At 42.9% G+C, this 25,698-nt stretch overlaps 1 protein-coding gene across 3 annotated transcripts in view; it reads right to left on the reverse strand.

The window, feature by feature from the left end:
• KAT7 (lysine acetyltransferase 7) overlaps positions 1 to 25,698 on the reverse strand; it is a 33,256-nt gene continuing 7,558 nt past the window's right edge. For 2 of the 3 annotated variants that reach the window (XM_082704708.1, XM_082704706.1), the window contains exons 4-15: positions 24,808 to 25,047; positions 20,142 to 20,224; positions 16,998 to 17,084; positions 15,454 to 15,552; positions 12,524 to 12,634; positions 10,693 to 10,884; positions 7,910 to 7,999; positions 7,550 to 7,690; positions 6,367 to 6,460; positions 3,501 to 3,647; positions 2,768 to 2,874; positions 1 to 1,723 (exon numbers count right to left, since the gene is read on the reverse strand). In XM_082704708.1, the coding sequence (XP_082560834.1) occupies positions 1,622 to 1,723; positions 2,768 to 2,874; positions 3,501 to 3,647; positions 6,367 to 6,460; positions 7,550 to 7,690; positions 7,910 to 7,999; positions 10,693 to 10,884; positions 12,524 to 12,634; positions 15,454 to 15,552; positions 16,998 to 17,084; positions 20,142 to 20,224; positions 24,808 to 25,047 (1,493 nt within the window). In that variant the 3' untranslated portion in view covers positions 1 to 1,621. The remainder of the gene's footprint in view (positions 1,724 to 2,767; positions 2,875 to 3,500; positions 3,648 to 6,366; positions 6,461 to 7,549; positions 7,691 to 7,909; positions 8,000 to 10,692; positions 10,885 to 12,523; positions 12,635 to 15,453; positions 15,553 to 16,997; positions 17,085 to 20,141; positions 20,225 to 24,807; positions 25,048 to 25,698) is intronic. The other variant, XM_082704707.1, reaches the window with a different exon arrangement.

Raw genomic sequence — 25,698 nt, forward strand, 5'->3', positions numbered from 1 at the left:
TTGAGCAGAGAACATGCTTTATTGAGGAGTAGATAGAGAACAGCACATTCTACCACATGTGGGGAAGGGTTAGCTTCGGTCAAAGACCTTTACCCCTTAAGAAAACCCGCAGTGAAGTTGCTTTTGGATAAACGTTAACAGTGACACTGAAACTGGCGGGGAGCTGCCACCGAACATGCTTAAAAGGAGCTCCCCGCAACCCACAGTGAGTATAAGTAGTGTACAGAGAGGACAAGAGAAAGGCACAAATGACCAGAGTCGGGACCGTGGGGAGGGCTCCACACTCGGACAGCAGTGTTGGAGGAGACCAAGTCGGGAAGGGGAGCACATGTCCTACATCCAGAGCTGCCCCAAGATAGCGGGTTATAATGAGCTGGAGAAATTAGAGGGAGCAGCTCTTCCTTTGCTTGAGACCAAAAATAGGAGAGCAGAGACCCGGGCGGGGAACGGTGTCAAATCCCAAAAAGGAAATGGAGTTCTTGGAAGGGCAGGAGCACTTTGGTTCAAGGGAGGGTGAGGCGCGGTGGGAGAAGCAAATGCTGGGTGGGGGTGGGGGGTGGCCGTGGCACTCTGCCTTGCGGAGTCAAGGGCTGAGAGGAGAGCCGGAAGTCAGGTGCAATCATTTCCTACTTCTCTGAGGAGGTTCGGGCAAAAATCAATGCAACTGAGGCAGAAATACAGGTGTGCCAGATCCAAGCGACAGGTATGGGGGGTGGTGCGGGGAGGGGCAGTTTCTGCAGTCTAATGAACCGGTTAGCATGCAGCATGAGGGAGAACCGGACACTGTTTGGCCCCTGCAAATGACAAAAGGGGCAGGGGATCACAAGAGAGGAAAACACTTAGGGCTGGGCACTTTCTGGTGAGGCAAAAAAGGACTCGTTCCCTTCCACCAACACGCAGCCCACCGGTAAACTCAAATCAAAGTACAGAATCACCACCTGTCAATTCTCCTCTCCATTTCATTCGGATAAATTATGTGCAGTTGCCAAGACGAGTCCCTGGGAGAGGCTAAAAAAATACTGGTCTCTTGTAAGCTTGACACTGATCAAAACCCGGCCTCTTTCAATAAAAATGGTGGAAAAAAAAATTTAAAGTGAGCTAAACTCCGAAGGGAATGGACCCCTCCCAGTACACAGAGTCAGAAATGTTATCTCTTCCCTGCTCTCCCCCCACCCCCCAAAAAACCACATGTAAGGAGGAACTGGAAAGGTCCTGGTGGTGGCAAACCATGGTCTGGAAGTCTGGTGACCCGGCAGCAAGAAGCACTAGTACAAAGTTTAGAAGACACAACACAACCTCGTGGGGCTAGAGGACATGAGGAGAACCAGTGACTGGACAGGTACAGTACCAAACAGAACACCTTGGGTCAGTGCTACGAGGGATCTGCTCTCAAGTCTAACAGAGATCCCATCCAGGCAACCTCACTGAGGCCGAAACAGCAGTTCCTCAGAACCAGCGTCTGCAGTGAACACGAGGGTCGGAGCCAGGACAGTCCTGAGGGGGATGGCCTTCCCAAAGGATACTGTACTTGCCAATCACAAGAGCAACAGAAATGACAGACAGATCCCTAGGGTACGGATTCCTACTGCTGGGGTTCGCTGGCTCAGAGTAACAGGTCACTTTAAGTGCCCTTGGGAGGGGTCCATTTTAAGCAGCTTGGATCCATGGTTTTATTGGAGTTGGATCTTTTGGCCTCTTTGGCTATCCACTCGTCAATCAGGTCCTGTGGGAGAACAGGAAAAATGACTTTACACATTCAACGAAAATGTCTTTATATACGGATTCCAAAATGCCTGTTAGTGAAGGAGGAATCTCCAAAGGCTTAACGATACACTATGGAGGGAAACAGGTATAAAAAATTATCTTTTGATTTAGAAAATGCTTTCCTACAAATAAATACCCATTGCTGCCAACTCTGTCCTCAGAAAAAACTGAAATTATTCACCTTTCCTTATAGGTTTGTCAACTAAAACAAATTAAAAGCACTTACATGAGGGACACCGGGGAGGCTCAGGAGGCTGGGCAGCTGACTTTTAGTTTCGGCTCAGGTGGTGACCTCAGGGCTGTGAGATCAAGCCCAGCATCAGGCTTCATGCTCAGATTATATATATATATTTTATATATATATATTTCAAGTGCACTTCCACAAAGATATTTTAAAATATTTTAAAGTGCACAAGCCCTGGAGTTTGTGAGGATTCCCTTCAAACAGGTGGGGAATTTGCTCCAATCTAAGAAAATCTTTAGGACAAAAGTGCTGTGTGACACAAAGCTGCTTAACTGAGCTGCTTTGCTTGTGTCATCCAAATCGGAGACAGGAGCTTACTCAAAGCTTCAGATAAAGGGTAAGATAAGAAGTAAGCCCAACAGGCATCACTGCATGCTCAAAAAAAAAAAAAAAAAAAAAAAAGAGAGAGAGAGACCCTATAAAAGGTACATGTAGGCAAATTCCATTAAGAGAAGGCTAGGGACACCTGGGTGGCTCAGCTGGTAAAGTGCCTTCAGCTCAGGTCACGGTCCCAGGGTCCTGGGATCGAGTCCTGCTTCTGGCTTCCTGCTCAGCGGGAAGCCTGCTTCTCCCTTTGCCTGCTGCTCCCCTTGCTTGTTCTCTCTGACAAATAACTAAATAAAACCTTAAAACAAACAAACAAAAAAAAGAGAGAGAGAGAGAGAGAAGGCTACTTTTAGGGTATTAAGGCCCCATTTTGCTCTGCTACGTCTCAAGAGACATTTAGCACTGAGCCAGCAGCTGACAAAAAAACTTTACCTGTCTCTTTAAAACTAGGTGTTTTCCTTTCCAGTACTTGAGCATCTGAAGGGCTTGCAGAGTGCTGACAATGTCCACAGGATTCACAGCTGTCTCCTGGCTAATTTCTGAAACAGAAGTGCTACTGAGAACCAGGCCAAAGTACAGACCCACACCTCCACTGACCCCCACCAACCCAAGCCCCTCACCCCGCTTAGAGGAAATCCAGATGATTGGAGTCATATACTTAACCCAACCTGCTCAGAAAAAGCTTACAAAGCACTTATTTGATGGATCCTAAGAACTATGAAAGAGAAACCCAACAGCAAGAAATCACTCTGACCCGTACAGAAATCAAGGTCAAAAACAGACCTACTTTCGTCCACCCTTACATAAATAATACAGGCATATCTTATCAGGTCCTACATTTCCCAAAGAATTGGGAAAAAAAAATTCATTCTTCTTCCTTCTGGACTTTCGTTTAAGAACTAGTGTTAACCACTCCAGGTTTGTGAAACCAAAATCATATGGCCATTCCCAAGGGCCAAATGCTCTGGAATCCTTTGGCACTTTTGGGAGGGTCTCTGCAGTGGCCTGCATCCAGGGGTCATCTGTTCTCCTGTTCAGATGAAGCACTGAGGGGAAGCTTTCTCTTTGCAGGTGACCAAGCCGACCAGGGCCAAGGAAAAAAGCTGGAATGTCCAGTGCCATTAACATCTTGGGTACCAACGATCCTCAAGAGCCAAAAACCAACCTTTGATAGAAATCTCTTTGCCTTGGAAATTATGCAGGTAACGGAGAAGCACTTCTTTCCAGTAACTGCGATAACTTATGAGCCCCAGGTCGGAGAGGGGACGTTCCGGGGAGCCAACTTTTTCTTCCACTTTGGAAAGCAAGTAACCTACCGAGGAACAAAATGCAGACACTGTATTTCATCCTAATGGCAAACACTGCTATGCCAACACAGAAAGCTTAAGGACACGCTGCTTCATGGTACCAACTAGGGGTCAGACATTCAAGCTGGGACAGTGACGTAACAGACTACTGCCTTGGGCTAAGCCAAAAGGGAAGAATGGTGTGTTTGCATTTAGCTGTAATAGACATTAAGAAAACTCTGGAAGGCTTCACAAGATAAAAATGTTAATAACAACAGTAATAGGTAGGTGTGCGCTGGAACAGAGATGGGGAGCCATTTCATTAAGTCACTTTTTATGTATTTTGAAATTTTTCAATTTTAAGAATAGATTATCTCAGTACTGAGTATCCTGCAGCCTCTGGCTCTAACATCTGAACGTCTAACATTACATATTATGGAGACGCAGTCCGCAAAATGCATGCTCTGCAAAATGCTCGTGGAAAACTAATGGGCTTTTGATAAATAAATAGGAAAGAAATACAAGAGATGGGAGTGGGAACTTTTCAGATTAAAAGGGATTTACAAGCTACATCTATCAATCCCAATGTATCAACTCTACTTGGAGCTTAGTAAAAATAATTACATGTGCGTTTTCTTTAAAAGGAAAAATCACAAAATTGGGGTAATTTGAACACTGTAACTTCGGCTATTAAGTAACTTGGGGAGGTTTGGATTTTTTTTTTTTAACATGAAATAGAACTTATCTTTTAGAGATGTGAAAGTAACAGGTTGAGAATAGAGGTAAAACAAGACTGACCATGAAACGTTAATCATACGTTACAAGGGCTTTTATTATCTAACTATTCCACATTTTTTTTAAAGATTTTTATTTATTTATTTGACAGACAGAGATCACAAGTAGGCAGAGAGGTGGGCAGAGGAAGCAGCAGGCTCCCTGTTGAGCAGAGAGCCCAATGCAGGGCTCGATCCTAGGACCCTGTGATCATGACCTGAGCCGAAGGCAGAGGCTTTAACCCACTGAGCCACCCAGGTGCCCCTATTCCACACTTTTATATATGTTTGAAAATCTACATAAAATCAGGTTTATAAAATAGGCGTCACCTCCTCCTAAAATAGGGCCCCCCTCCTCCGTAGGCTGTGTCACTTCCTGATTTCATCACTTCTCGCAGCTGGAAGGCAATGGACTGGAAGACTAACTCTAAGAATTATAATTCTGACTAGAGTGTTGTAGGACAGGGAACACTGAACAAAATACAGTTGACTCGCATCATTTATATAGGTGTTACGTTCTGCAAAGTCATGGCAAGCACTGAGTTAGCGAACACTGAACCACTGCTCCTAAGGGAACCTGGGTTAGGTTTCTGTAAGCCTCTGGTCATATTTTCATCAACCCGTCATTATGGTTACCTTGTCTTAGGTGTTTCTGTTTAACAATACCTTTTAAAATATACACGGTTGACTCATTAGCATCGAACTCCCAACCAACAGCACAACAACCTGTCGTTCTGGCACTACACCTAGAGGCCATTTAAAATTAGCAACAAGGGACTCCTGGGTGGCTCAATCGGTTAAGCATCTGCCTTCAGCTCAGGTCATGATCCCAGGGTCCTGGGATGGAGTCCCACTTCGGGCTCCCTGCTCGGCACGCAGTCTGCTTCTCCCTCTCTGCCTGATGTTTCCCCCTGCTTTGTGCTCTCTCTCTGACAAATAAATAAAATCTTTAAAAATTATTTAAGTAAGTAAGTAAATAAATAAATAATAATTAAAATCAAGTTAAGTGTTAAGTGTCTGCCCTCAGCTCAGATCATGGTCCCAGGGTTGTAGGATCAAGTCCCACACTGGGCTCAAGTCCCACACTTCCCTGCTCAGTGGGGAGTCTGCTTCTCCCCCTCCCTCCTCCCTCCCCCACCCTGCCTCATGCTGTTTCTATCTCAAATAAATAAAATCCTTTAAAAATTAAAGGGGCACCTCCACAGCTCAGTGGGTTAAGCTTCTGCCTTTGGCTCAGGTCATGATCTCAGGGTCCTGGGATCGAGCCCCGAATCAGATTCTTTGCTCAGCAGGGAGCCTGTTTCCCCCTCTCTCTGCCTGCCTCTCTGCCTACTTGTGATCTCTCTCTGTGACAAAAAAATAAGATCTTTAAAAAAAAAATAAAATAAAATCAGCAAAAAAATGGACAAAAATATGAAAAGCATGGCACTAACACACTGAAAAAAAAACATGTGTTTACATGGAGAGCCAAAACAAGGCACCTGCTTGTTTGACATTTGCAGAGAAAATGTGGTGACTTCCTTTTTGCAGCTGTATGCACGTCCACAAGTGACTGTAGAAGTGCCAAGAATACAGATTTGGGGATTAAAAATAAATTCAAGTAGGCAAATTCCCAAATACAGAATACACTACTAAAGAGGCCCAAGGCCTTTATCAGGTCCATGGATTGCCACTGGACTAGTCCTTACAAAACTGAAATCCCTAATCCAGGAACAGATTTGAAGCCTTCAGCATACATGTGCTGCTCCTTGTCTCAAATGGGGACAACCTTCTGTCCTATCCCCTACATGCCCCACCATCAGGTAGCGACTGAGGCCTGCATTCACTGAAGGTTCCAGGTATACCAGCTGACCCGGGACCTTCAGATTCTGTCCACACATTTGTCCTCTTGCTACGTGCCAGGAACCAGAGACCCAATTGCTCTCATCACTCCCGTGGCTTGTGGAGCTCAGGCCGCAGCAGTCGAACTTACTGAAATCGATGAGCATCTTGCCATAGCCCTGTCTCATGTACTGAGGCATGGTGAGGATACACGACACGTTGTAGTTGAGGAATGAATTCTTTTCCTACAGTCAAGAGCAAAACAGAGGAGAGAACGTTAGGAGAGCTTGGAACCCAAGTTGTCAGGAGTCCCACAAATAGAAAATAAGACTGCTGGCAAACTCTCTGGTCAAGGAAACTGGGGAAGTGGCTGTCACACTCACAGCTGTTCCACCCACACTGGTTACAACAATGGCCAAAGCCAGCCATGCCAGGCTCCCCCTTGCTCAGAGACCAGTATCAATTTAAGGGGGGCTGACGGAGTTCTTTCTAGTCAGAGCAAGGCCAGGAGGGGCTGACTGTGGAGTCGGTCAGGGCAACCCTCCGTAAATGTAATTTTTCAAAAGGGGACTGGCTAGTGATAAAGAGAGGGATCCCCACCAGGAAGCCTCCAGTTTGCAAGAGAGTGAACAAACACTCCCATCACATACTGTCCAGTTCCGTTTATGGAAAATGTTCATGACAGGCAAACTCCTAGAGCCAGGGGGCTGGCGGGGGCTGGCAGCGGCTGAGGGGCAATGGGCAGGCCTGCTTGATTGGGTAAAGAAAACAGAGCAGGGGGCCCTGCGTTGTTGCTGCGCTATTCTGGCAATACAAAAGCCACTGAGGTACAGGCTTTAAATGAGTGAAGTGTGTGGCATGTGAATCAGATTTCAACAAAGTTCCTACTAAAAAGTCAAAAGCAAAACCTGGCCTTCAGCTTTCAAAAGCAGAGTGGTGTTATCACAGAATAAGCCCAGCTAGAAAACCAGGCAAAAGGAATATATTCCTGGTTTTAGGCTAATAACAGAGAGCAAAGCCAGGAGCATTGGCCTGACTACAAAATGTGGGCTTCGGGGTTAGTAGGCAGGGCCTTGGCTGGTAATTAATAGGCAGTTCTAAGCCACAAGTCCAGAAAGGAATAAACCAGAAGCTTTTAATAAAGAATCGCATACTTCCATTAAACAATCTTTGATACATAGATTTCTGTGACACCTTCCCACCCAGTCCTTAAGAGAGGGCTGTCATCATTGCCCAGGGTCCGGCCTCTTCCTGTCAGTGATCTGTGTCCCCAAATGCCAACATCAATCACCCTTCTGGGGCCAGTAGCTTCTTAATCTCCAGATCCTGCTGACCTTGGAAAAATATCCAATCAGGTGACAGCCGGTGTTGTCCGCTTCTGTCATAACATAAAACAGGAAGGGTTCCACATCATAATATAATGTCTTGTGGTCCAGAAAAAGCTTGGCCAACAGGCACAGGTTTTGGCAGTAGATCTGGAAGCAGAGAAAGAGAATTCATGCATGGGCCAGTGATTCCTCAACTTAGCAGATAAAGGCCTAAACCTAAAGATCCTATCATTGTTGTTGATGAGGCAGAAAGTGTGCTTTGGTCAACAGCAGAGTCTTATCACCTCTACAAGGGGGAGATGCGAGGTGGAACAAACTGCTGCTGGGACCTGTGAATATACACCCTTCACCACCGCACCTGCTTACCTTGTTTTTCTTGCCGTCCACTTCAAACACGGAGATGGAGCCTTTCCGATAGATCTCATCGCCAGGTGGGTGTTTCCACACACATTTAGCCTGCAAGAGAATGGAATTCGTATCAGGGGAAAAAGCCTTCCCCAACAAGACTGCTGCTTAAATGGAAAAATGAATCAAAGGTCAAATTTAGTTAGCAGAGATGACAGACAACTGGACACACTTGAGAACGTACGCAAGAGTTTTTTTTTTTTTTTTTTTGGTAAAACAATTAACAGCTTCTAAAGTCATAGGAATGTGTTTACAGTATTTTTATAGCAGTTTAGAACAAGTTTTCTAGATCATACTCTGGCCCTGTTTCAACCCAGGAGATTAAAATCATCTACTAAGTAAAAGCCAGATAAATAAAAAATACCCTCGATTCTAAAACGCTCTGTGCCAAGAGGAAATTCTTGAGCAGCTTATTTCCAGCAGCTTAAGAATTGCTAAGGAAAGGCAGGAACACTTCATGTTCGCCTTTACTAGTAAACTTTGCGCCCGCCTCACCGTCAATCTTTTCTTCCGATTAGAAAAGACACCCACGACAATAAAGACTAACCCCCACACCTAAGTTATCCCTTTGTTATATAAGGAAGATGAGGACGTCCTTCCGTGGCTTAAAAAACAGGCAAAGTAGCCTGGTTCCGGAGCAAGAAACTGTGGAGGTGGGTGGACAGCTGGCCACAAGGGGGCACAAATTCCCCCTTTCTTCACCCTCATTTGCGAAAGGATTTAATGCAGCCAGTCAGCCCTTGCTGTAAATATGTGAATTCTTTTAAGGTTTTATGCAAACACATTAAAAAACATCATTTAAGAAGCATATGTATATGGAACATTTTCTACTAAGTTTTATTCTGACTTCTGGTCAACTCAAGAAAGGCCCCATTGCCACCTGTAAATCAAAACGCTAACTGGAATCGCTCTGCCCCCAGTTTGTGGCTGGATCCACCTGCTTACTCATGCTGGCTCTTTCCAACAACAACCCAACTAATGCAACAATTGTTTAGAAACAGAAGCCAAGGGGCGCTTGAGTGTCTCAGTGGGTTGAGCTCAGGTCATGATCTCAGGGTCCCGCATCAGGCTCTCTGCTGAGCAGGGAGCCCTCTTCCCTCTCTCTCTCTGCCTGCCTCTCCATCTACTTGTGATCCCGCTCTCTCTGTCAAATAAATATATAAATAAATCTTAAAAAGAAACAGAAGCCAAAAATGGCCCATTTCAGCGATTACTCATGAGCAATGGGAATCAGAAGTGTAGACGAAAAAACGGGTTACCATTACCTGAAAATCGATTTTTGTACCTCCCCCTAATACAGATCCTCCAATATTCAAAATGTTTACTTGACCCTCAGATTTATCCAAACCCTCTGTTTCCCCACCTACTACTATGCCTTGCCCTTTTGGGCTATTACATTGGTTAGTGCCACTAAGTAACCCAAAACAAAAAGAAGTAAAACCTAAATAAATGGTCAGCAGTTCACATCAGTCAAAATATCTTTCACATAGGAGAACTAGATTTTAGTTTATCTCCATGGTTTACCATCACGGAGACCAGTCCTCTGCTACCCTCACCCCTGTGGCCCCGCCAGTCCTCCATCCGTTCATCCATTTGCGTGCCTTGCCCCCAGGCAAGTGTGCAGGAGTCTGGAAGGCTGAACTCAGTGGCGAGTTCTAGGCTGCAACACTACATTGTGTGTGTTCCAGAGAACACAAAATGCAGTTATCCTCCAAACCAACTGGGGACAAGAGGAGAAGGACATGGGGCGCCCGGGTGGCTCAGTCATTAAGCATCTGCCTTCAGCTCAGGTCATGATCAAGCCCGCATTGGGCTCCTTGCTCGGTGGGAAGCCTGCTTTTCCCTCTCCTACTCCCCCTGCTTGTGCTCCCTCTTCTCACTGTGTCTGTCAAATAAATAAAATCTTTAAGAAAAAAAAAGGGGGGGGGGGAGGATGGGAACACTGGGAAAGCCTGGGCCGCAGAAGCTCAGCACACAGAAAACCTGGGAAATAAAAGTGGAAGGGGATGGAAGGAGGTACACCCTAAAAGGTCTTAGAGTCAATTACGCTGGGACGACAGAAATAGGAAAATGAAGGTGCCTGCCTGAAACGCTCCTTCCTCTACCCCATCCCTGCTCCCAGAAATTCTCTTATTTAGGATGAGATTTTTCACTCTACAGCTAGGCAACAAAAAAATGGCTTAAAACTACAAAATACCTAGTGAGCATATATATGAACAATAAAATAAGTCTTTCTTCCTATCTGAACAAGAAGGACAACATTCAGGAACCAGAAAACACTAAACTTGGGAGAAAGCACCAAAGGAGCCATTTTGTTAATTCAGTATTTTGTCTCCTTTAAATACGCATTCATTCAGCAGTTACAGGGCACTTCCTGCCCCCACTGGTTGCTAGGAATATGAAGTGAGTCACGTCCTTGCCCTGTCTAATGAAGTCCACTTTTTTTTTTCGAGTTGGGGACACATAAAAACTGTGGGCAGAGGTAATTCGTATCCCAGGGAGAAACGGTACCAGGCAGTAAGAAAAAAAGACAAGGCAGTGTGTGTGACAGGATGTGGTTCCAGGACATCAGCTGCCACCTGCCCCCCACCGCCAGGCCCCACCTTGAAATGGGCTTGCCCTTTCCTATGCCTCTGTGCCATTCCTATGGACCACTGAGAGAGGCTTAGAGGTGGAGGACATCCAGGTAGAGGTCAACATCCAGAGTTCCACCGTAACGATCGCAGAACCCCAAGATGGCATACCATGTGTCGGCGGAGTATTGTTTGGCTCTTCATGTACTTCAAACAGAATTCACACATGTAGAGCCGTCCCAGGCGCGCGTATTCTTCGGGATAGGGAGAGTGGTACCACGTATCGAGCTCATAACGACCAAAAGCAATTGTTTTAATCATGTTGCTCCCCTCTGTGATTTGGCCTTGCAGCCTTAGCTTCTCCTATTGTAGAGAAGAAATCAGAAAGTCAGAGGATTAAGACTGATCATCTTTATTTTCAAAGTCTCTAGTATGCTTGTTCGCATTGTCACCATGCTAGGCTAGAAGAAAAAAACAGAACTGACTGACTCTAGGGACGCCTGGGTGGCTCACTGGATTAAGGCCTCTGCCTTTGGCTCAGGTTATGATCTCAGGGTCTGGGATTGAGCCCTGCATCCAGCTCTCTGCTCAGCAGGGAGCCTGCTTCTCTCTCTCTCTGCCTTCTTGTGATCTCTGTCAAGTAAATAAATAAAATCTTAAAAAAAAAAAAAAAAGAAAAAGAACCGACTTTTAATGCATGAAAAACTTGCACTGAAACGGGCTGCCCACCTGGACACAGATAGTCAGGATGGCTTCTAGAAAACTCACAATCGACACTGCCTGGAAGTGTAGGTCTCAACAGACCGCAGCTTTCCTCTGCTCCCTACCATGCTGTGGGTGGGCCTCACCTCCAGAACTTCAGTACCAAGTCCTTGGTAAAATTTTGTTTCTCATCAGCTGGCACCAAACCACTTGATAAAGGCAATCTACCACAAAGAAAAATGCCCCACCCTTACCAGACATTGTAAAACCAACCAGGAAAGATGATCTAGAATGTGCTTTACTATCTGCTTCTAAAGCTGTATGGATCTGTGTGACGTAAATCCACAGGTATACGGGGCCAGCCTGTCAAAGCAGGTCCCTGAAAACATTTTTGAAACATGGACAGTGCTGTAGTACTGGACTCTACTCCAGATGAGGCAGAAAATATCTCTGGATATCACTCCCCAGTGGTTAGGACCTGACTATAGGACAATTTTTCAAGCCTAACCAGGTAGAGAGCTGTGACAGGAAATACTCTGCTACAGAACAGGAAGGAGAAAAGCAACTACCAAACCCTGCCCCCTCCAAGGTTCCAACAAGTCTCTCTGAGGATTTGTAAATCAAGTATTTGACATAATTTAAAAAAAAAGGTAAAGAGGATATTCACTCTACAAGCTAAGTTTCCTTCAACACATTTCGTCTGTTAAATCACAGGTACCACAATTTTTTTAAAGCAATCTTGTTAAAAATTCTGCCTAGGGTATGAAAACCGAGTGAAACGAACTGTAAATAAAAATCAGAATAGTAAATCACCTTCATAGACAAAACATGTCTAAGTCAAAGATTAATTTCCTTTATAAAACGTCTGACCACAGCCTTTTCCATTACTCCTCTATGCTTTTCTCTTAATTCTTTTGAAGTTAGAATGGAGGGGCAAGCAAAGCCTGCAAAGGCTAGCTCCTGGGAGGGGGCTTAGCCACCAATAAGAGGCTCTCAGAATTGCAAATTGCCCGACTGAGACCGAGGGGCACCTATTGTCTAACCCAGGCCTCAACACTCCCACCAAACAAGTCCTTCTGGGAGAGGAGATGGAAGGAAAAGTGGTCAGGGAAAAGAAAGGGAGGAGGGGAAATTATGTTTAAATATGAATGGGAAGCAAGATCATTCTGATAAAGGGTAGCTGTGGGAAGGGAAAGAGATTTTCATTATTTCCCATCAACTGATCGATCACTATCACTTTTCTGGGAAGTTTACAAGACTTTCACAAGCAGTCCATAAGCTTGAAGATCTTAATACTCACCAAATCCTCTGAAGCCCGGGCTTGTGCTCTTCGGAAAAGATCCAAGTCATACTCGCTAGTCAGGTTTTCCAAGAGAGGTTCCCGAGTGTTCCCATAGGTCTGTCTGTGTTCCTAGGAAAATAATCAGAACCTGAGTCTTACTGCTTCTAAGAACTTAATCTATTTTATTTCAGTCAATGCCAACCAGAGGGCCAAACACAACTATAAGCTATTTATTTAGTGCCTACTATATGCCAGGCATTATACTAGGCACTGGGGACTGAGCATAAGACACACTATTACCAGGTTAATGCCAAAACAACCATTATCCACCCTAGTGAATCTGAAAAGAAAATGCTCCTACACCTTCAAAAGGGAGTTTCATTCTTCTCTCTCTAAATGAGCTCCTCGAGGGTCAGAATTCTATGACTCCATTTCTTCATCTGAAAATGTGCATGACAATACAAATAAATAAAATGTAACAAAGCCAAAGGCACTACAAATTCCTAGAATCTTGAAATCTGGAAGGAACCTCGGTGGATACTCCCGTGTTTAAAAGCAAAACAAAGCAGAACAAAATACACAAAATCTCTTGAGACTTATAGAGTCTCACATTTTAGATGGAAAGGAAAAGTCTCAACGAGGAAGGGGTATCCACACTGAGTGGTCCTTGCTAAGTTCCTTCCCTGAAGTCGCTGCGCCCATGACGCTCTTCAGCCCAAGGCCTGAAGCTGCCACCTGGGATCTCCAGCCCTGGCGCATGGGAAACACAGGCTGGCCCCTTTAAAAAACACTGTGCTAAATATTAAGCAAGGAGGAGGAGACAATACTCAGAAAATCAGAAGCATAAAAGTAAGCCAGTTCTCAGTAAGTATCAAATCTTACCATGGCAGTCTTAACAAATATCCTGGCACCGGAAAGGAAGGCCACAAGGGAAACTTCCCTTTTAAAACCTCTGATTTTAGCCCTTCCCACTCCATCCCAGACTCCACCTCCCACCCAGAGAATAGAAGATAATGGTTGTTAAGTGGAGTGGATGGCTCATCCCCGGGAGAACATTACAGAATTCGCATGTATATTATCATATGAAAAAACTATTCACCAGTACCTCAACCCCTATTACAATCTCTTCCGGTTCCTCTGGGCCCATCTGACTTGTACCTTTTGCATCTAAGATTCAGGTTCTTAAATATGAAGTTTTTTCTTCTAGTTTCATAATCATTTTTTTAAGCTTATAAAAAATATCCTAGCCAGCATTTTTAACAGGAAGGTTGGGTCCAAATAACCTAGCTCCAATTTTGGAAAGCAGATGTTTGTAGACTCAATTTCAGGAGCTTTTACTTCAGACATTCTTTCTAACCCCCATATGATTTCTGGGCAAGTTACTTCTCGAAACCTCCGTCTTCTTATCTATGAAATAGTTAAGACACCGCCCATCACAAAGAGTTGTCAGAAAAATGATGGGAACAACATAACCATGCCTAGTGCCTACGCACATAAGCATTCAGTAAATGCCACTATCATGTTTACTCCTTCCACATCTACCTAATTTGTAGATAGAAACACTGAACAAGGCACAGGGAGGCATACAACTTTGCACCTGGCAATCCACTACTAGAACCCTCCCCTCTACAAACCCAACAGTCTGGTGTAGGCGGTTAGCTACCGATCTGCCCACCACCCGTTTCCTGCTGGGCCATATCCATCTCATTCATAATATTATCATTTTCAAGGCAGTGAGGATGACCAAAAAAGTAAATACATGGTTTGGTATATTCTTGCCTTAGTGCAGTTGTGCTAAATATCCACAAGCCATACATTAAATAACTTAACACCTAAATAAGCCAATATTCCAATTCCTTGAAAGGATAAAAATATGCATCAGGAAAAGCCTGAGAGATCTCACAGCAAAACACGCGGCACGGGAAGGGGCTTCTTATCTCAGAGGGTGATTTTTATTGGAATTTTTCTTCTCTAATATTTTTGGTATTTTCATTAGGAAGCATTTAACACATTTATAAATATGAGTCACACATATTTATAAATCATGTTTACAATAAATCTTTACTTAACAGTTAAATTTTATGCAAAAATTTCTTGAATTTTTATGAAATGAGGAAATTACAATTCAAGTTATTTAAGTGAAAACACAGAATCCAAAGCTGTGCTTACAGTAAAATCCAAATTACATAAATTAGGCATTTGTAAAAAGCTAAGAAGAAATATCCCCAAATGCTAACATGGCTACTTTTTAGGTAGTAGGACTGATGCTTATTTCTGTATATTTCTCTTTGTGTTCTGCATTTCCTACTTTTGGGGATACCTGGGTGGCTCAGTCAGTTAAGCATCTGACTTCGGCTCAGGTCCTGGGATCAAGCCCAGCATCGCTGGGCTTCCTGCTTGGGGGTGGGAATGGGAGGATTCTGCTTCTCCCTCTCCTTCTCCCCTAGCTCATGAGCTCTCTCAAATAAATAAAATCTTAAAAAAAAAAAAAAAATCATTATTTTTAAAACTAGAAAAAAAGTTAAAATACTACCCAAAAAATCTTCCTATAGAATATATCACCCAATACTTTATACTATGCAGAAATTTTGTTTTCCCATTAAAATATACAAACCATCACTTAGTTTGAATACTTTCCCTTACACAGACATCTCCGACATCCTGCTATTTGTTCGAGTGGCTAAATTTAACCCTTTACAACTATAAGTGAGGTTTACAAACAAGTACAGGACTGAATTGTTTTTCATCTAAATTCTAATGGCATTTTGTCTTTCGAAGCCTCCTGTTTCCACTCTTAACAACCCAATCTGGGGGTGAGGGGTGATTATGGCAAACTCTAAGGGCCAGAGGTGGGCCCTTCCAGGGTATTCTCAAAGGCAGGGCTTAGAAACCAAAAGCAATCAAATGCGAATGCAAGAATTCGTCTTAACTATTTAACTTTTTCTCACCATGTATTTCTCTTTCTGCTCTTTGCTCAGCCCAGAATTCCTTTTCTTCCTGAGTTCAGCCACCTTTTCCTTATATCGCAGCTGCCTCTCTGTTGGTGCCTGAAAGGCAAGAAGAGGACACTGAAAAGCTAGCTGGAAAATGCATTATGTCATTCAGTTTCAAGATGAAAAGTAACAACACAAGACAAACCACAACCTGGTCAGGGAAGGAAAACATGCCCAATGTGTGACAGCCACCCCGTGTACTATGGCGATTTTAAAATCCCAAACTGGGTTCCCGGACCACCACGGTTACAGTCAGTTAATATGGCTTCAGGAATGTACTTATTTTAGTATTAAACCAAACAGAACATAAATTAAGGAGGGATGTCTCCACCAAAGCGGCAGGAATAAAATAAAGGTGTGTCAATTCAATAAGCATTTCTTGAATGTTTACTGTTTTCCAAGCACTGATACAAGAATGAATAAGACTTTTAAACTGAGTCAGACTAGAAGCCCAGATAGACCATGAAAATAAGAGCAGCTACAACTTACGGCAAGCTTATTACCTGCCAAGTACCAGGGAAGGGGATTTTGTGGGTGACTACCATACTACGTAGTTATTATTCACTCCTTGTTATGAACAAGGAAATAAAGTTAAAGGAGGGCAGCTGACCTGTCCTAGACCACACAGCTAGTATCACAGAATCACAGTATTCAAATCCAGATCTGTTTCGCTCCAAATCCCAACCTCTCCCTCCTCACCAGGCTTCCTCTGCTAGCTACCTATAATCTAACCACAAAAACAGACACCGCATGATGAGCTACGTATATATAAGATGAAGACAAGGGCTAAACCAGCATCCTGAGAACATTACAACAGAACACCTATAGAAGAACTGCCTCAATGGTAGGAGGTCTGAGAAGAATTTCTACAACAGCTGAGAAGTACAGGGATTGAAGGCCTTGAAGGAGAAATACAATCCCTTCTTGGCACAGAGTTAGGCAGAAAAACGGCAAGAGCAAAGACCCAAGGCAGTCACGAAGGAACAAGAAATTAAGCGTCATCAATGAGCAGGAATATTCAGAGAAGCAGAAAGATTAGGGCCAAGCAGCATCTTGGAATCCAAGGCAAGAGAGAAGTAGAAGAAAAACGACACCATCCCTGTGTCAAATGCTAATAGCACAAGTCACTGGCGACCTTGGAACCATGCCAGCACAGCGAGGGGGTTTGAAAGTAACAAAAGGTTAAAAAGGAGATGCGACATGGAGCAGCAAGTGCCATCTCAGAAATCATCAGGATTGCGTGCGATAGATAACCAGTATTTTCATAAACACCACGATTTCTTCATTTATGAGGCAAAAGTGCTCGTTTCATGAAATTTTACTATCTGGAAAGCAAATATGCTCCTGAGTGTACAACTGAAGGCGAGTTAAGACGAGTTACTCAGAAATACCACGGGGAACAAGAGACTTGAAGAGACCTAACGCCCGCTCCTGGGCCGAGGAGAGCCAAGACTTGGCCCCCAGGCTGCGAGCGGCCGGAGCTTGAGCGAGGCCCGTACCTGGTGCCTGGTTGCGTGCCTGTTGTCATCTTGCCTGTGGGACAGCGTTCTCTCTTCTATCTGCTTATCCCGGCTCTGTGCTCTCACCTGCAACCATCAACAACGTCAATAAATCCACCTGCTTCTAAGACTAGGTTTATGTAAAAGAATAAGAATATCATGGAAATCCCCTGAATTCACACTGCGGTTTTACTTTCAAAGAGTCTTCACGTTTATTATCACCATCTCTCCAAGAATGAAGAAGGCAGGCTTCACCGTCTGCTTTCTCGGCCACTAACTGAGAATCAGAGAAGTGCACTCCTCGGGGCTACGTGGTGACAAGGCAAAGATTTTAATGAAGTCTGGGGACTCGGAGACTGGACCCTTCCCGCCGCACAATGGGTAAGAAACAAAAACCCGTGAGCTAGTGCAAGAACAGGGTGAAGATGTGCACAGGCAAAGGTGGATAGCTGGGGGGTCAAGTCTCCAGGGAAACTGAACTCCGCAGTTATGCGTTCTTAAGGCCAACATCAGCTCTCCAACAGTTTCCGCTTCACCTTCTGGAAGTGAGGGCTCACATCTAACCGCCTGTTCCGCTTCACACCAAAACTCAGCACGGCCAAAACACGATGACTGGTATTCTCCCACAGATCTGCAACTCCCAAGCATTCCCTCTGTCGACAGACAGTAACACTTTCTAAACAACTCATCAGGTCAAAAACTTGAAGGTCGTCCTTGCCGCTTTTCTTTCTCTCTCCTCATGACATCCATCAGCAAGTCGATCAGGCTGCTTCCGAGATACATCCTGAATCCGATCAACTCCTACTATCTCCGAGGATATGACGCTAGTCAGGGCCACCAGCCACTGCCTGAGCCTTGGAGCACCCTTCCAACCAGTTGGCCTGCATCAAACTCTTGCCTCCAACCAGTCCACTCTCCATACACAACAGTTGTGATTTTTAAAAAGCATTTAAGAAATTATATTACACCTCTGCTAAAAGCCCTCCAAGTGCTTCCCACCATCATCACATTAAAGACACACTCCTTGTGCCAAGGCCTACAGGTCTTTTGGGATCTGGATCCTCCTTCCTCATTTCCCATTATGCGCCAGTCACACTGGCCTACTTCTGGCCCCTCCAACCCAGCAGCTGATCTCTACCTCACAGCCTTTGTGACTGCCCATCCTTCCACCTACAACTCTTCTCCTAGATCCGGACACAACAGTCTCTTTGCCCTCAGCCACGACTCAGGTCAAACACCAACTCCTCTGGAAGGTCTTCCTTAATGACCTGCACAAAAGCAGTGCTGTACCCATCACCCCCCCCCAAAACAGCCATCACCCCCAAAACAGCCACTCTGTATCTTTTTTTGTTGTTGTTTCTCACAGCATTTATTACTGCATGAAATTCTTCTCTACTTATTCATCTGTATGTGCTCTGCCACCCCCCATGAGAAAGTCAGCTCATTGAACGCAGTCTTTTTATCTCATTCAGAGAATCCTCAGATACCTGTCACGGTATGTAGTCATGGCAATCTGTAACGGAATGAAAATGGCAATATCCTGGACTGCAAACATTTACCAGGAAACTCAAGGGTAATCACATATATGCAAGTAAATTAAAAATTACAGAACTTTCAGTAAATGCAGGAATTAGTCTAATTTTTCCATTTGGGATTCTAAATGTTAATAAAAATATAGATCTTTCAGAAATTCCCCAGAGCCACCAGGTTCCAGCAGTAGAGATGGATTATGTGGAGCCTCACCGCTCCCGTGAAGAAGAAAGCATAACAAAGGAAAGACTCAAGAAATGCTTTCCTTTTTTTTCAGAATTTTCTTCCCCAAACTGAATTCTTTCTTCCTCTTTTTTAAAAATAAATTGCTTAACTTGTTCACATTGCCACAAGCCAACAATTTACAAGTTGTATTTCAGGAAGACTTCTATGTGAGACCATCCACAGTATCCCATCATGATACTTAAAGACAAGAGGCAGAGGACAACTCTCAAAAAGAGATCATGGTTCATTTCAGAGAAAGAAAGACCTAGTGCCTTGTCGGCATCTGATGCAGATGTTGGCCGAGCTGTTCCTGTCTTGATCAGGTCTCAGGCAAATGGCAAGATAATGGGAAGACCTACCACTCGTTCCTACACGGAGCAAAAGAAATGACCTTCCTTACACAAGAGATTTGGAATGAAGAAAAATAAGAATGTTTTCATTAACCTTAAAATCCATATAAGCATTCAAAGTACACTACTTTGCTGAAAGAGTAAACACATCAAGAAATGTCCCATAGTGTGGTCTAGTTGTGAATAAGAAACCAAATTCCTGACTCAGAAAGAACTAATGTTGGCTAGGGATTCTAATTTTTCATAGGATGAAACTGGCTCAGGCAGGAATAAATCTGTGACCTTGGCATTGTCAGAAAATAACAGCCACAAGAACGACAGTTAATACTTTGATCCAATGAGCTTGGATAACCTATCCAAATACTACCCACGCAAACAATTTAATTAAGAACATTTCGACTCTTGCTTCCCTATTATTAGTTCCATCCTTGGTAGCAGCAGCCCATACAGGAACATGTAAAAGAGGATCCTGGGCTCTCCCCCAAAGCCATTACCCCAAATCCCAAAGGTTATTTAGGACTATAGTCCTCAAGAATTTAAAACAAGAATTAGCCAAGAGTAGGCATGACTGAGAATAACAAAAAGGGAAAATATTCCACGGAAACAGAGAAATAGGAAAATAATTCTGAAAAACTTTAAAGAGCACAATGTCTTCACAGATTCATGAGAAGAGAACCTAAATCATAAATATTGAAATCACATATTTATGCAAATTAGTTCCTAATGGAAAAGGTGCCTGGTAGTCGCTGAAGTCAATTTTCAAAGCAAAGTATCAAGGCACTAGAAGATGATACTCCAAATATTCCATATATAATCTCCCTATTAATTCCCTTCAAAGCATTCATTACCTCCTAGAATTCTTTTACATTTAACTATTTTTTTTTAACTGTATTTTTATTATGTTTCCTCCACTAGAATATAAGAAAAAGGACTTTGCCTATTTTGTTCACACTGGATCCCCAGGGTTTAGCCAAGTGCCTGGCAAACCTTACGACAGCACTCACTGGGTAAGTACACGTCAAGTAATGACTACAATTACCTTGCATTCATCTGCTGAGAGGTTATGATAGAGCGGGCATCCTGAGATGGAGAAATGTCTCTCGTGTTTTCCTGTAAGATGTCCTGTTAAAAGAGGGAAAAACTCAATCGCAAGATAAAAGATTTAAGCTCATCAAATGATAGTTTTCTGTACATCAACCAGGTTATTTTTTTTATCCAATATGTATCTTTTTTATCCAATATGTATCTGATCACAGATTGAATCCACCAAAGAGATAAATGACGGGCCATAACTTGCACCCATAATAAATTCTTTTCTTCCACAGGATGGATCTGACAATCTTTGAACATACTTGTATATGTTCAGTATCAACTGTAGTTCCTTCTGTTCTTCTGATAATGTATTTCTCAAATTCCAAAAAAGTCATAAAGCCATACATTTATAATAAAGGAACAAAAAAAATGAACATTTCCTTTCAGTGAAATCTAACTTTCCTATGCTAAATTTTCAAGTTATATGTATACTAAGTGTTCCTTCTTTTCTATTATGCAATGCTATCCAATCTGAACTGAGTTCTCAATAATCAAAAGAAACTTATGGAAAATAAAGAAAATGGACTCCTCTAATCTACAAATAAGCATATTTTGATAATTATGAACCAGGTTAAATATATTTATTTTCTTGGCGGGGGCCTGATTTTGTTTAAAGATTCAGGCTTCTTGGGCACCTGGGTGGCTCAGTGGGTTCAAGCCCCTGCCTTCGGCTCATATCATGATCCCAGGGTCCTGGGATCAAGGCCCACATCGGGCTCTCTGCTCAGCGGGGAGCCTGCTTCCTCCTCTCTCTCTGCCTGCCTCTCTGCCTACTTGTGATCTCTGTCAAATAAATAAATAAATAATCTTAAAAAAAATTTTATAAAGATTCAGGCTTCTTCTGTAATCAGACTTTTAAACAGGCAGTTAGTATTTTCAATAGCCAAGATATAAAAGCAACTCGGGTGTCTATTCATAGACAAACGGATAAAGAAAAAGGTGTTCTCTACACACACACACACACACACACACACACACACAGTGGAATATTATTTGGCCACAAAAAAGAATGAGATCTTGCCATTTGTGATACGAATGGACCTAGAGGGTATTATGCTAAGTGAAATAAGTCAGTCAGAGAAAGACAAATATCATATTATGTCACTCACATGTGGAATGTAAGAAACAAAACAAAGGAAAAAGCAAAGAAAAAAACAAAACCCAACTCTTAAATATAGGAAACTGGCAGCTGCCAAAGCAGGGAGGGGAGAAAGGGGTAAAATAGATAGAGGGGATCAAGAGTACACTTATGTTGATGAGCACTGGTTCATATATGAAATGCCGAATCACTACTATATACCTGAAACTAATCTAACACTGTAATAAATAAATGGGAAGTTAGCACAAGGCACTCTTATGAGTGGACAATGTTAGTATATAACAATACAAAAAGATCATTTTATCTAACGGGTCATCTCACTTTTCTATTTTTCATGTGGCTTTGGGAAACACACAGGGAACTGAATGTCACTTCCTTTTTACACATCTCTTTAACCAAAAGGTTTAAAAAGCCTTTGGGTAATGGAGACATTGGCATTTAAAAAATCATACATGATTTATGGAGTAAGCTTTACAGGATGAAATTAATCCAAGTACTGGGGGAGAGAGGAATTAACATATGATATGCAGGCTGCCATTTCTCCAGGACTGTATTATTAAAAAATATGATTTTAGAGATCCATTCAATTTATCTGGCACAGAAAAAACTACCCTCAGTGATCAAACACCATGTATAAAATGTAAAGCATCAAAACTACAGAAAGCCTTCTTTCTATAGATATTTCTTAAAAAAAATACTTCTATAAGTATTTCTAAGATATTATGCATCTATAACTTCTGGGTAAATTATTCAAGTCATGTCTTATTCTGGAATATATAAACTGAAACCGATCTAATGTGTCTATATCAAAAGTGTTAAAAAGGATAACCAGTCTATTAATCTAGCAGTTCTACTGCTACAAATTTATTCCTACAGGTTTTCTTAGGAAGATACAAAAATACACACATACAAGGCTATCCACCACAGTATTATTCAAAATAAATAAAATGAGAAATAATCTCAAGATCAATCCATATGGGACAATGTAAAAAATTTATATAAACTATCAATATAATAAAATTCTCTGTATTCTTTAATATTTTTTAAAAAAGATTTTATTTATTTATTTGACAGACAGAGATCACAAGTAAACAGAGAGAGAGGAGGAAGCAGGCTCCCCACGGAGCAGAGAGCCCATTATGGGGCTCGATCCCAGCACCCTGGGATCATGACCTGAGCCAAAGGCAGAGGCTTTAACCCACTGAGCTACCCAGGCGCCCCTCTTTGTATTCTTTAAACAGATGAAACTCTGAGAAAGGTAAAATATCCAAGATGCCAAACCATCGTACTTTCCCTTTTGTGGATAACAAAATAGAAATATATGTGTATATACATGTGTATGTGCTCGCATGTACACACAAACTTACTGAAAGCATTCATAAAAAGCTACAAGAGGGGCACCTGGGTGGCTCAATGGGTTAAGCCTCTGCCTTTGGCTCAGATCATGATCTCAGGGTCCTGGGATCAAGCCCTGAATTGGGTTCTCTGCTCAGCAGGGAGCCTTGCTTCCGCCGCTATCTCTCTGCCTGCCTCTCTGCCTACTTGAGATACCTCTCGCTCTGTCAAATAAATAAAATCTTTAAAAAAAAAAAAAAAAACAACTACCAAGAATAGTTTTATATCCAGGGATATGAGTGAAGGAAACCTTTATGCATTTCAAGGCTCTTGCAGGGTTTTAAGTTTTCACGAGCACAGACTACTTTTATACCAAAATTATTTTAAAAAATTAATGATGTTATTTTGCTGAACAGAAAAAGAGTAGGACAGGATCAAAAATAATTTCAGCAATTTTTTTTTAACTAATCTCTATGTCCAACATGGGACTCGAACTTACAATGCCACGATGAAGAGTCACGGGCTCCACTGAGCCAGCCAGGTACCCCCTTATCAAAAATAATTTTGGAAGCTCAGGTTCGTACCTTTCAAACTTTGCCAGTACATTAACACCAAATGTCAAAGTAAACTTTCCTCTGATGCAACAGATTTACATTTATCCTCTCATCTACCCCACTAAGGGGGGTTAAGTACTGAGCATAAATAACATACAGTTAGGCCCGACTCTGACCTCGTCTCCTTGTGCCCATTCTGGTTGCTCTGCCCTAGGTATACTGGCCTGTAAGTGTGTCTCAAACTGCTTAAACATTCTCTTGCCCCACAGCCTTAGCACTTGGCTGTGTGAGAGTGAATGAGTGTGTCTGTGTGTGTGTGTGTGTGTGTCTGTGTGGTTGTATATATGCACAATACCTTACCCTCTCAGCACTCCCTAATTTTCCTTCAAGGAAATATCTCTAGTTGACGTATTACATATCCACCTGGTTTGCCTTCCCCAGTTAAGACTATAAGCTCCAGAGGGTAGAAACTTGGACATGTTCCCAGCTACACCCCCAGAACCTAAAACAGTGTCTGGCATGTGGCAAACAGAGCACATGAAAGTGACAATTTAGGGAAGCAGGGAGAGTGACAAGTAGGGCCTGAGTCTCTTTGCCATCTGGCGAGTAGATCCCCTCACCCTCTTGAAGCATTAGCTAGCACTCAAATACCAGTGTTTACATGATGATGTCTATGCTTAGTTTTTCCACCATTTACCCAAGAAAACTCATTTAGGCTAAAATGATTAGCTTCTTCAAGTGATGACTGGTGTGATGTTCAGGGGAACTTATGCTCTAGGTATTCTGAGGAGTTGAGATTATCAGAGATACTGGTCCTAAGACCAGGAAAAGCTCCAAATACATTAAATGCTAGGGAAAACATACTGTGGGCCTGTAAAGCAACAGCTTACTCTGTTCTACCTTTTTTTGGAACCTGATAGCCCTGCTGAAAAGTTCACCAATTTGAGAGGTAGACCCAGTGGAGAAAAGTCTGTAATCTCCATGAGCGCCTTCTAGCTCTAAACGAAAGCTTAATCCCAACATCTGCACAGAAGCTCGCCTTAAGGACCACTGGTTTAAACAATTATAAGAATCTGCCAGTAGAGGTAAAGGTCGTAAGAAAACACTGAGATATTCTTCTATCTGAGAAGAGATACTTGTCCGGTTTATACTTATCAAGTATACAAAGCCTAAAACCACTGAAGTCACAAAAGTCCAGCATTTTATCTGCGCCCTTTTACGTTCACGACCACGCAATAAGAACTCTGTTTTTCTCATTTTCTTAGCAGCTCTGGCCACACAAGCAGTACTTTGCATTAGTTACACTCCTCATGAAGCACAAACTGTGCACCACACAATGAGCCATTTAGAGACAACGGTCTTCCGTTTTGTATCTGCAGGAAAAAGGAAGAATCTTATCGCAGGGAGAAACTCGCAGGAAACTGATTGGTGCATCACACTTCTTGTCCTTGCAACCAAGAAGCAAAAATACTCTCTACTCGAGTGGGCAACTCAGTGATGCTCTCAGCGCCACCGAAGAACCCAAGAAGCTAAATCACAGGAGAACACAGAACATCTCCTCATGATCCTAATTCCAGAGGGCGAGAACCATGGAACACAGGTGTTATGAAGCCAGTCACACTCACCTAGAGAGTTACAGCCTGGAGTAGGACACTTCATATTGAAATTGTAGCTTTCGTGGAAGCGACGGCGCTTGGGGCGATGAGAGAGATCGCTGCCTGAGTCCTTCAGGGACATGTCCTTGGCAATGCTCTCATCATGAGACACGTTGGGGCTAGAGATGTCTATATCAGACTCAGAAGAAGGGGCATTTCCAGTTGGAGTTCGAGGTGGAGACTCATCATGATCAGCTGTATTTTTAGTTTCTAAAGCAAAAGCAATTGGTAGAAGCTCATAAGTGGGGTTCTTTTATTTAGAGGTTTACTATTTGGAAGAGTTTATGGGCTTCTCAGATCCTCTATCATTTAACCAGTGACTTTTAGTCACTTATCTGCTGTAAAGCTACAAGGAAAATGAAAAGAAACTAACAATTACTTTGTGTGACTTTACATTCTGAGTAAAATTCAGTTTGGGATTTATCCTAGTACATTTCACTTATCTGTGTTTCTCATAAGCCCCCCATCATGGGTAATCAAAACTGGACAGAAGAAATCTTTATTTAAAATGACCATCCAGGGCGCCTGGGTGGCTTAGTGGGTTAAAGCCTCTGCCTTCGGCTTAGGTCATGATCCCAGGGTCCTAGGATCCAGCTCCGCATTGAGCTCTCTGCTCAGTAGGGAGCCTGCTTCCTCCTCTCTGCCTGCCTCTCTGTCTACTTGTGATCTGTATCTGTCAAATAATATATAAAATCTTAAAATATATATATATAAAAAATAAAATGACCATCCATGGGGCACCTGGGTGGCTCCGTGGGTTAAGCCTCTGCCTTTGGCTCAGGTCATGATCTTAGGGTCCTGGGATCGAGCCCTGAATGGGGCTCTCTGCTCAGCAGGGAGCCTGCTTCCTCCTCTCTCTCT

This window comes from Mustela nivalis, assembly GCF_964662115.1.
Source record: "Mustela nivalis genome assembly, chromosome: 17".
In the NCBI taxonomy this organism is placed as follows: domain Eukaryota; kingdom Metazoa; phylum Chordata; class Mammalia; order Carnivora; family Mustelidae; genus Mustela; species Mustela nivalis.